The sequence below is a fragment of the Vanacampus margaritifer genome, chromosome 5 (assembly GCF_051991255.1).
Source record: "Vanacampus margaritifer isolate UIUO_Vmar chromosome 5, RoL_Vmar_1.0, whole genome shotgun sequence".
Taxonomy (NCBI): Eukaryota; Metazoa; Chordata; class Actinopteri; order Syngnathiformes; family Syngnathidae; genus Vanacampus; species Vanacampus margaritifer.
In genome coordinates this window covers 26,624,433-26,635,465 of record NC_135436.1, presented here as the reverse complement: position 1 = coordinate 26,635,465, position 11,033 = coordinate 26,624,433, and the positions used below count along the sequence as shown (strand labels likewise).

Here is an 11,033-nt window from a genome sequence, read left to right as displayed (position 1 = left end):
GGCGTGTCTCCATCCAGAGCCGCCTGCCTGTGTTTGCTTGTCTCCGTTCAGCCGGCAGCAGGCGGGGATTGTGTCCAGAGAGTTGTGGCCCCAAAACGCCTTCCCCCTGCCGCAGTGGGAGATGGAGGAGAGGATGACGGATGCCAGATGGATACGGAGCAGGTAAGAACGTGAATGTGCGCGTGTATGTGTGCGCATGCATGTGGTGCATCTGCATGAGGACTGTGCCAATGACAATCATGCGGATCCACCTTCCCCAAATGCTTCATACATTCCAGTGTTTCCGAAGCTTTATTGAGTCAAGCTACTTATTTTTACAAAACAAAACTCACAAAACAAAAAATACCAGTTTTTGTCTGTGAAGCCTCTAAACTCACCTACTGGGTTTTTTCCGTAAGATGCCACAAGATGTCGCTAAAAACCCCAACTAATTGGAAAGCAGTAATTGGTGATGATAAAGTATTTTTAAGTGATATGTATTGACCGTTCTAAAATATTTTTTGTATCGGGGAGGAGCTAATTTTAGCTTGTGTTGTTAGCAGTCACTTATTTTTGCTCGGGATTTGTTACATTCCTTTAATAAAAAACAAGTCATCATTTAAAACCGTATGACTACGATTTAGTTACTGGCTTAGTCCGTAAAATGTAAGAAATATTTGCTGTTGAAAGGCTGAAAATTTCCAGAAAATGTCAAATTGGAAAATTTCCAACCATTTCACATGAATTTCTGAATGTGATTGTGGACATGTACAGGCTGCCCCCCCCCCCCCCCCACTCCACCGCCACCTTCCACTCAATCCTTTTTTAGCCTCAGACATGACGAAGGAGGGGAGGGAGGAGTGTCTGTCGGCGTGAAGGAGTGCCACTCCTTCTTTTACAAACATGGTGGCATGGCAAGGTGGGCGCCATCCATGCAGGGGTGGGGGATGCCCCTCCCTCCCTCACACTCTCTCGCGCGGCCCTGTGAGAGTCGACCCGGACGGGTGCTGTCCTCCAGCACACCCACACGCTCTCACACCGAAAGAGAGAGAGGGAGAGAGAGAAAGGGGGAAGAAGAGGAGATAACGCAAAACTAGAAAGAGACAGCAAACTAAAGGATCTTGTCTTGTCTCTGGAGGTGCTGCCAGTAACGAAGGATGGCGGAAGGGGGCGAGGGAGAGGAGGAGATCCAGTTCCTGCGAACGGTGAGTCCGCTTGACTTTTCACTACCGCAAACCTGGAGGTGGCCGGGAGAGGCTGGAACAATCTGGATGACGTTTCATTTCTGTCCAAACGATAGTTGAACATGTTGGTGCATCCCCAAAAAAGGAAGGAAGTTGACTTGCTTTCATGTTGGCGAGATTCTGACTTTAAACTTGGCACTTGTGCATGCGCGTATGTCTGTGAATGTACTTTATTTACACCACTGGCAGGCCACGCAGTGGCAGGACCTTTAGTGGGACTTGGGACTTACCCGACTTCATCCACCTGTTAATACTTTCACTGTCTAGAACATCACAGTTATAGAAACTATCAATACGTGCTGTAGAGTATTGAAAAATGCACCCCCCGCCCCAAAAAAAGTGCAACGTATATCATCTGTAGCAGAATCAACATTTAGCCTACGTATCAAATAACATAGCACTAGCAATGCAGATGATCAAATGTGTTAATGTGTGCAGATCACTACAGACGTTAAAAAAAAAATAAAATTGGCTGTAGCAAGTTTTGCTGCAAACAAGCAATCAGACGGCAGAAAAACGTTGACGTCATCGAGGGACAGAGGGGAGGTGTGATTGATTCATATGTATTGTCTTAAAAAAAAAGTTTTAAAAAAGTGGTGCCAGCGGGTACAAGTTAGCCACGAGGACAACATTAGTAGCCGACAGGTCTGTTCTAAAAATAGCTCACCACTGATGGGAGTGTGTGACTTACGAAGAAGAATTCAAAGAGAAGAAGAATATTAACATGTATTCATTTATTTAATCTTAACATGTTATTATTACTTATTATGTACCAAATTACTTATATTTTGTTTAAAAAATAAAATAGCTTGTGCTCAGTGGGAAAAAAATGCTGTCTTTATTCAACCAAATATTAAAAAAGAAGGGTTATTATAGAGCTGTAATTTTAATACTGTGATATTTTTACTCATGGTTATCATAATGTCAGAATCTAATATCAGCCTAGTATAGTTACATGAACATTGGCCAGCACGACTTATTTCAAAGTCCCCGGGTGGATTAAATTGACATGGAAGCACACTGAGGCTGAAATGTCATTGGACAGCAAAAAAAGAAAAAGAAAAAGAAAAAAAAATCATCACTGTTATACACACATGTGTAGACAGACAAACAGACAGACAGACGGACAGCGGCTGGTGCATCTGTTAGCATGGCTATCTATTTTTATCTGAGGAAAGCAGAGCCCGAGCGAGCGAGCTACGGGGCTCGAGGAGGAGGCAGAGCAGCTAGCAGCTAGCGAACGCCTGTAAGAGACAGCTGACACAGTGGACGCGTCCGCTTCGCGCACAGTGGGGGGAAGACCCCCCCCCCGAAAAAAGACCCCAAAGTGCTGACCTGGTCGGTGCTTTCCAAAAGTTGAGGAGAGGGAGATTGCGGAGTGAAGTGTTTCTGTGAGGTTTCCAGATGTTGCTCAGCTGCAGTAGAACCTCCAAAGCTGTTTCACATCATAAATAATGTTAAGTGAATTAATCTCGACGTATATCAGTGTTGGCAAAAAAAAATCTTTTGAATTCTGCTAGAAAAAAGGAAAACGGCGGGATTTGTCTGACTAGAACATCTAAAATATTTTTTTCGAGTTAATCATCTGCGATTTAAATAGTGGCAGATGTGTGCTGACTTCCATTGAACTTGAATTTGAGTGTGATTGGTTGTTTCCGAACACAGCCACACCCCCAGTAGTAAGGGGGTGTGCACAATTGTGCAACCACATAATCTCAGTTATTTATTACTTTTATTTGCCCTATTGAAAATATTTCACGTTGTTTTTCATTTGAATTGATCAGGGTTTACAGTACGTCATATGAATGGTGAAAACTGCTTATTTTTAACTCATTTGCTCCCAAAAAGGCATAAATATGTTTTATTTTAAATGTTTTAAGTGTCCCAAGGACGCATTTATATGTTTTTATGTTGTTGTTTTTTCATGCTAGAGCATACAGATGCAGCCTCTTAACCGCAAAGAACGGTTGAAGAAATTGTAGTTATTACACAAACGGCCAGCAGGTGGCAGCAGAGGAAAAGAGATCAACCAGGGCCATGTTGAAAAAAAAGCTAACTCACAGTTCTAAGTAGATTTGTGAATAATAATGAAACTTAGCTATATTCTAAAGCTAATTGTTGCAAAACAGAACCAAATAGAATTTTTTTTTTTCCTGATGATAGAAGAGACTCTGATCTTTCTTTTCTTTAGGTTCCATCATCCATGTTTTTATAGCAATAGAACACAATATTCTGTGGGCCTTGCAAAATCAGTCAGTCAGGAGTGAAGGGGATTGCTTCGGTAAAAATGGCTGGGAGTGAATGAATTAAATAATTTATCATGGTCTCCCAAATGCCTCTGCACAGGGGTGTTTAGACTTTTAATATCCATTGCTATATGCTATTCAAGTAGTCCTCCAAAGGATTTTGGTGGTCTTCTGATGTGCTCCATGCGATTCACGATGAAAGTAGAGTGCGGCTTTTTATGAATTTTTAATGCGTGGTGCACTTCAATGGCGCCGTGGGGCTTTAAGGGTTAAGGGTCCAACAGAGTCTGGACACTTTTGGAACTCACCACCCTGCTCTGCATTGGTTAATTCCTCGCCAAATGGTTTCATGTTGTTTTTATTGCCAACATTGCCTTGCATCAGTCTCGGCCTAGTTTTGGGCATTTTTTATTTGTATTGAATGTAAAAGCAGTGTCACGGTTTGCACCGTATGCCTCACATGGCCGAGGAAGACACTTTCAAGTTGTATTTGAGTTTCAGTCTATAATTGAAGCTTCTTTTTATAGTGTGTCACTATAAGAGTGCAGCCTAGAGGGAGTAGCTGGAGCAGCCAGTGGCCTACTTGCTAGCATCTTTTGGGATGTATCGGGATGTGTGTGTGTGTGAGAGATACTCTTAGTAGCCTTTTGAATGACATAAAAAAATAAAATAAAAAATGAGCATTTTTAAATACAACTCTCTCTCTCTATATATATTATTTATATACTGTATATTAGGGGTGTCCGGCAATTACTATATATATATATATATATATATATATATATATATATATATATATATATAATAATTTTTAATCGTAATTAATCACTCTACTAATTAACTATTAATCAACTAATAACTCAAGATAAATCCCAAATTTTATATCTGTTCTTAATGTACAATAACGTATTTTTTTAAACTAAGTTTTCATACTCTTGTTAACATAAAAGTGGAAAAAAAAGGCAAAAGTCTTTTAGTTACTGATACAGTAATTTCATAATTCGTATAATGGAGTTAATATTAAAAAAGATATACTGTACTGTATAAAACGTGTGAAATTGATTTGTGTTGAGGTCATTTTTCTGCCACTAGATGGCATAACTGCGTTTGTACGACATTGGTGACAGCTCAGTGCATTTTTGTTTTCATATTAGGAGCTATCTAATCTTTAACATGAAGTCACTTGTGAAATTCTGCACATTTTTATAATTGTAAAATACAACCTGACCCCAGTTTCCACAAATATATGAATTATTATTAAATGTATTACTGCTAAATTTTGACATGGACGTGTCTGCTGCATTGTGACTGGAATTCCCCCCGGTAGGCTTTCCAAGTCAGCGGTGGTCATTAATTGCGCGTTAAAAAAAATGAGTGGCATTAAAGGAACTTTAAATTAACTCAAAATTAATGCACTAATTTTGACCCCCCTAATATATATATATATATATATATATATTTTTTTTTTTCTCTCTAGTTCTTTTGTATTTTTTTTAATCTATTACAGTATTTGACTTGAATATCTTGTATTATTATCTGAGGGTGTTTTGGATGTGTGATAATGTGTTCAAGACACGCCGTGCAATAAATACATGTGTTAATCCTCACCATCAATCCCTCCTCTCCCGTGTTTGATGAAGTCAATTCATCTTCATCACGCAGACACTGTAGCGTTGCGTTTTTCAATGGCCATATTAAAAAAAACACAAGATAAAATCATTTGGCTGAGACGTAGATGCTGACTTGATCCAGAGGATTTAGCTGTCAAAGCCGAGCTCTACAAGTGTTGAGCCCGGCAAATGAACACGTCCAGGCACCTGTTGTTGCGTTCGTGTTGGTCACTTGCACAATAAACAGGTGGTCTTCGCTTGTGTGACACCACGGTTGTGGCAAATTGGGGAGGCATTCTGCTAAAGCTGGTCAGTACTGAGTCCTGACCGATGTGTTTTTTTTTAAAACTCAATATTATATATTTGGCAGAATAAAATTGCCATAACCAATTAATCGGCCGATTAGTTCAAAATTCATCATATAATAAAATAGTATCTTTTATTTGTCGCTTTACACGTACAACAATGAAAAACATTTTATTTTATTTTATTGTCCTTTGGGGTATTTGTTTAACCTTACAACAGAGTAAAACATTTGCCAAAATTGGCTTTTTTCCCCTCGGGCGATTTCTCGGGGGGAATGTTTGAATGTCATTGTCATTGTCTTATGTTGTAATGTGTTTGACAAACACTGTTTGTTAGAACAAGAAAAGTTTCTTGCTAGGACGATAAAGTTTCTCGTTTGGATGAGAAAGTTTTTTGTCCTAATGAGAACATCTTTTTTTTTTTTTTCGTCTAAGTTTTTTTTTGTATTTTTGAGTATGTTTGGTTTAGTATTTTCTTTTATTTGTATATTTATAATTTTTTCGGTTATAATTTTGTTGAGTAGCTTGTATTGTTTTCTTTTTTTTAACTATTTGTCATCTATTTAAAAAGAAATTCACTCAACGTTTCTTATTTATGTAGTATTTGAGTAATTTTAAAAATATTTCCGGCTAATTTGTATTTTTTTTTAGTATGGTGTGCGTTGTTATCTTCTAATACTTTTTCTGTTTAAAATTGTTTTCTCTTTTTTGGACTCACATTTTTTGTCTTTGATTTTCTTTATATGTATTTTCCATTTATTATTTTGCCAGATATTTTTGTTTTGCATCTCATACAGTATTTCATATTTTTTCTAATATGTTGTATTATTTTCTATTTGTAAAATTCTATTTTTATTTCAAGTCTATTAATCTATTGTTTATTGTTTTTAAAATTTTGTAATTTTGTCTTATATCATGTATTTTCTGGCTTTCCCTAAATTGAAAGAAACAATGTTGAATAAGATTTTAATTTTTTTGTGATATTTTAGTTTTTTTTGATGAAAAAAATGTGCTTTTTTTTAAAAAAAAATCACATATTTTGACCTATATTTATTTATTTATTTATTTATTTATTATTGTGTAATTATTTCACATTTTTAACTCGTATTTTCTGTGTAATATTTCCACATTTAAATTTCTATGTATTTTTTCTGATATTTTTGCATTTTCTTCTAATATGTTGTATTTTTGTTTAGTCGTTTTTATTTTTGAATATTATTTAAATTTTTTCCCAATAGTGTAATTTTTTTTGTCCAATATTTCTGCATTTTTCTGTATTGTATCCTCCCTCTGTAGTCTTAGTCTTATTTCTCTTGGGTATAACTGAGCTTTCCAGCGGTATAAATTTTCACCAATACTACTAAATATTGATTGAGTGGCCTTCTCGTCAATTGTCATCCATTTGAGTTGACTTGTCAAGAGCTCGGTCCTGCTCCTAAAACATGTCACTGTCCCCTGAAGCCAGTGCCCAAGTATCTGCTGGTCAGCGTAAGGAGGCAACGTGATCTCGACAGGTGCAGCCACCGAAAATAGTTGGAGTGGAGTGGAGTGAAGGGCTGAGGCCCGTAGCGCAGAGGAAGAGCTGATGTAGAGAGAGAGAGAGCGAGAGAGAACAGAATGCATCGTGCTACTTGCTCGCTGACTCATTTCAAAAGAGAAACGTTAACATTGTTTCGGTGCAATTATGGATTTTTCTTTGCTTTTTTGCAGCAACACAAGTGGAGCACGACCTTTTATTCCCTTCTCAGTATGAAGCACCACTGCATAATACGGTAGTTTTTCAATATACAAAAAAATATATATATCGTTGCCCTCCCATATACTTTGAAGATAACCCCTTATTTAATTTCAGAAAAGTGTAAATTCCACAGAAAAATTCCTGAAGAGGTGAACTTGTAAATAGCGAACTGTTTCACTCACTAGTCCATGCAACAATTTTTTTGTCCTGTTTCATTATTTCGACCCAATAAAAGGAGAGAGTGATACAAGGTGATTATTTATTTATTAATTTTTAAACAAGGTTTGTTTTGACAGCACCCTTGTTCCACAAATGATGCGTATAAGGCGACAACTGTGACTCCCAGGTTTTGTTCATTCATGTCACTAAGTTAAAATGGTGGTACAATCTGTTAAAAGCCTCTCTTACACAGAGATCCTAAAAAATTATCATATCTGTCATGATTCTTGCACCTTTTACACCGAGCAAATAGTGTGTGCTTTCGCAGAGGAACACATACAAAAAAAAACTCACGAGATCAGATAATGACATGCCGTCATGATTAGCTGCTGCATGCAGTCCTGCACGGATGCCATTGTCTGTACAGTATATACAGAACTGTAAAAAGTCCTGGTGTGCCTACTGGAGCTTGACGTTGGTGTTTATGTTAAGAGTAGTCTGGTTTCCATCCAATTGTTTCGATTTTTTAAAGCGAATTTACTGAAAATACGCAAAACGTACACGCGACTTATGCCCGTTTCCATCTGTTCTTTTTTTGCGAAAATTGAGATGAGACTCCGCCGCTGTAGGTGGCGGTATACACCGTTGAGATGTGAGCCACCCGTAATTTAAAAGTAAAAGAAAAAAAAACAGGAAGTGACTGGGCCGTGTGATGACGGCGTGTGAGTTTACATTTGTAATTCTCGATCAACCGTAGTGTTTCTTTGCTGTTTTCCATCTGAAATAGCATTAATATTCGCTTCTTTAATTAATTCCAAAAATATTTCTGTTTTGTCGTCCACCCAAACATACCTTACTTAATCGCCCGACATTGCTTTGGGACTACAAACGTACGTGTGACGTAATATCCGGTCAAAACCTGTGACGTGTATCCTGTCTTGCCAGCGGTTATTCGCAAAACCTCTTTCCATCGCCAAAATTTGCATTATCCTTTTTTCGATAACCCCCCCAAGCGTAAAACTTTTTGTTTTTTTGTTTTGCGATTTTTTTCCTCTTTTTTGAATTTCTAGAGTTTCCATTCCGTTTTATTTTCGCATTTCTTGTAAATTCGAATAAAAATGGATGGATGGAAACCCAACTAGTGAGGAGCCCATCATGACTATTTGGCATAACTTGGCACGGGCTTCTTACTAGATTTGACGACTTTACATGGCTTGAAGTGTCAGAGTATCAAATTGGCTCCATGTGGTCCACATATTTGAGTCCATCCAGTAGAGGTGGGAGTAAAGCTCGCTAAACACGTTCTGATTTTTCACATCTTAAAGGATTGTTTGTCTTGATAGACACCACTCATGAAGATAAGTTGTTTTGGATTCCCTCCAAAGAACTTCCTTATTTTAATATGATTTTAATTTGATTAATTAATGTGTTCATTCATAATTCTAATTATTATTATTTTTTATTATTCTTTAACTTTAAAAGGTGGAGTAAAAGAAAAGTAAGCAAGTTACTTCAAAAGTATGTCAAGATATCAAAAAGCTTGATAACATTTTTGGGTGCCTTTACATTTCCCAATATGGCTCACTTTAGCTAGTGACATTTGCAAACATTTACAGGGCTCCTTTAGCATTCAAGATGGTCCAAAGCTATGTCAGACATAACATAAATATTTTTTTTGTAAAAAAAAAAAATAATAAAAAGAGCATATTTGACCCGGTTTAGCTAAATCATGGCCTAGAATGAGATGCTTTAAGCGGCCGAGGACTCACTAAGCAGAATTCGCAGGCAAGCAAACTGTTTCCTACGAATTGGTTAGCATATAGGTGGTTTTCCTGACTAGTTATATATATTAAAAAAATACTTCTTTTTTTTTTACACTACATTGAAAATGCAGATTTTCAAATGTATACAGATGATACTTGACAAGTATCATGACTCAAGTAAGAGTTAAATCAAGAATTTTGTAGATTTGAGCCCAGCAAGTCCTAAAATTGGCGGCTAAAGTATAAATCGAGTCAAGTCATGTGACTCAAATCCCACCCCTCCCTACCATTTTGCTCTGTTGTGCTAGGATGTGTGGCGGGTGCAAGCCCATTGGGTCAGCCGGGCGATAACCCGGACATCCTGACCTTCACTCAGAAACTTCTCGGCTCCTTGGAACGTGGGGAGATTATCAAATAATCAGGGCGTGTGTTTGGCCCGCTGCAAAGTGTCAACCTTCAAATGCGGAAGGCGGTCTCTATTAATAACGCGGTGAGTTAAGCTCCAGAGTTTGCGCGGCCTCCGTGCCAGCTTACCCTGTGGTCAACCTGGACCATATTCACTCAGTGGGACTGCTGTATATTGGCTACAACGTGGTGAGGTGTGTGGTCATGTATCCAGAGAAATGGCAAAAGTACTCACACTCTACTAAAGTGGAAGTACAGTAATATGCTTGTCTAAAAAATTCTCAGGTAAAAGTATAAGTACTTGATTTTTGCTACAATTATTGTACAGTTTTAACTAACAGTGTACCAATCCCTTTGTAAACAAATCCTGCCCCCGCCCCCATACACAATAAAAATCCAACCCAAAGATGTACATTTTAAATTGAATCTAAAGCTCTTCCTGTCTGTAGGCGTATAACATAGGATGGTAGAGGATTGAGACGTTCACTAATCTCTATAGCAAAAATGAGAATGATCTTGAAATACTTCCTGTTTTCATTTAAAAAAAAAATAGTGATAGAGAGATAGAACAAGGTAGTGTGCTACCACCTAGTGTAAATAACAAAATTGAGTTACTGTCAGGTTCAGTCAACCTACAACAATTAATAAACAATAGACAAGGAAGGAAGACAAGAGACTTAGATTATTTTTACCCGCGAGGAGAATGGACAGAGATGTGCAAAGTTACAATCTCCTACCGCTCTGAAGCACACTCTGCCGGGCCCTCTATTTTTTTTTTTAGGGCTGTTGCTGCTCTAAAGGTTTGGGGAACACACAGTAACAACCATCACGGATATGAGTCACTGTGCAGATAATAATACAGACGTGTCTTTCTTCGGCGCTGAAGGTTCCAACAGTCAAAGTTCAACAGGCCATCCGCAAAGTGTTTCAACCGCTATCTTGTGATGAAGGCACAGTTCCTGTTTTGCAGTTGCAAGAGCATGAGCCACGCTTTGCAATACTATAAGAGTGAATAGCGGGATAACTTATGTACATTTATTTTAACAGTTCAACTGGTCAAAAAAAAATCTGTGAAATAGCGGTACCGTGAACCCGGAACCCATGATGGTGGGACTGGGTTCTACTGTATTGTTTTCTACACGTATTTGTCTTCAAATATAGTACTGCCGCAAAATTGATGTTAGTTGTGCTATTCCCTCTTTGGCGTTTTGCATCGTGTGTTAGCATTTAGCCAGCAAATCTTCTTAAGGCAAAGTTATGTAGTTTTGTTACATACCTAAAGTCATTCTCTCTGTTTTAAGTTTAATTTGATAATAAACTTAAACTGGGAGTGGGCAATAAAGAGCTTGAAGCCTCTTTTGAAGAATTGCCAAACTGCCTCACTTCTTCTTGTTTTGAAGGTCGCTGCAACCATCATCACTTGCAACTCAAGACAAAAATATCGTCAGAGACGGCTCGTTTCTTGAAAAAAGTTGTATATTTAGGCACCCGTGTAGTTAGATTTGAATCTCATCTGTGATGTTATTGGTGTGAGTGGCTGCAATAATCCACTTGAGAGGCGGGCAGACATTTTGGGGCTGACGA

The 11,033-nt window shown here is 37.9% G+C and overlaps 1 protein-coding gene across 11 annotated transcripts in view; it reads left to right on the top strand.

The window, feature by feature from the left end:
• Window positions 1-16: 16 nt before the first annotated feature.
• Window positions 17-11,033, top strand: part of ryr1b (ryanodine receptor 1b (skeletal)) — an 83,001-nt gene continuing 71,984 nt past the window's right edge. For all 11 annotated transcript variants that reach the window (XM_077565065.1, XM_077565064.1, XM_077565063.1 and 8 more), the window contains exons 1-2: window positions 17-162; window positions 1,118-1,184. In XM_077565065.1, the coding sequence (XP_077421191.1) occupies window positions 1,137-1,184 (48 nt within the window). In that variant the 5' untranslated portion in view covers window positions 17-162; window positions 1,118-1,136. The remainder of the gene's footprint in view (window positions 163-1,117; window positions 1,185-11,033) is intronic.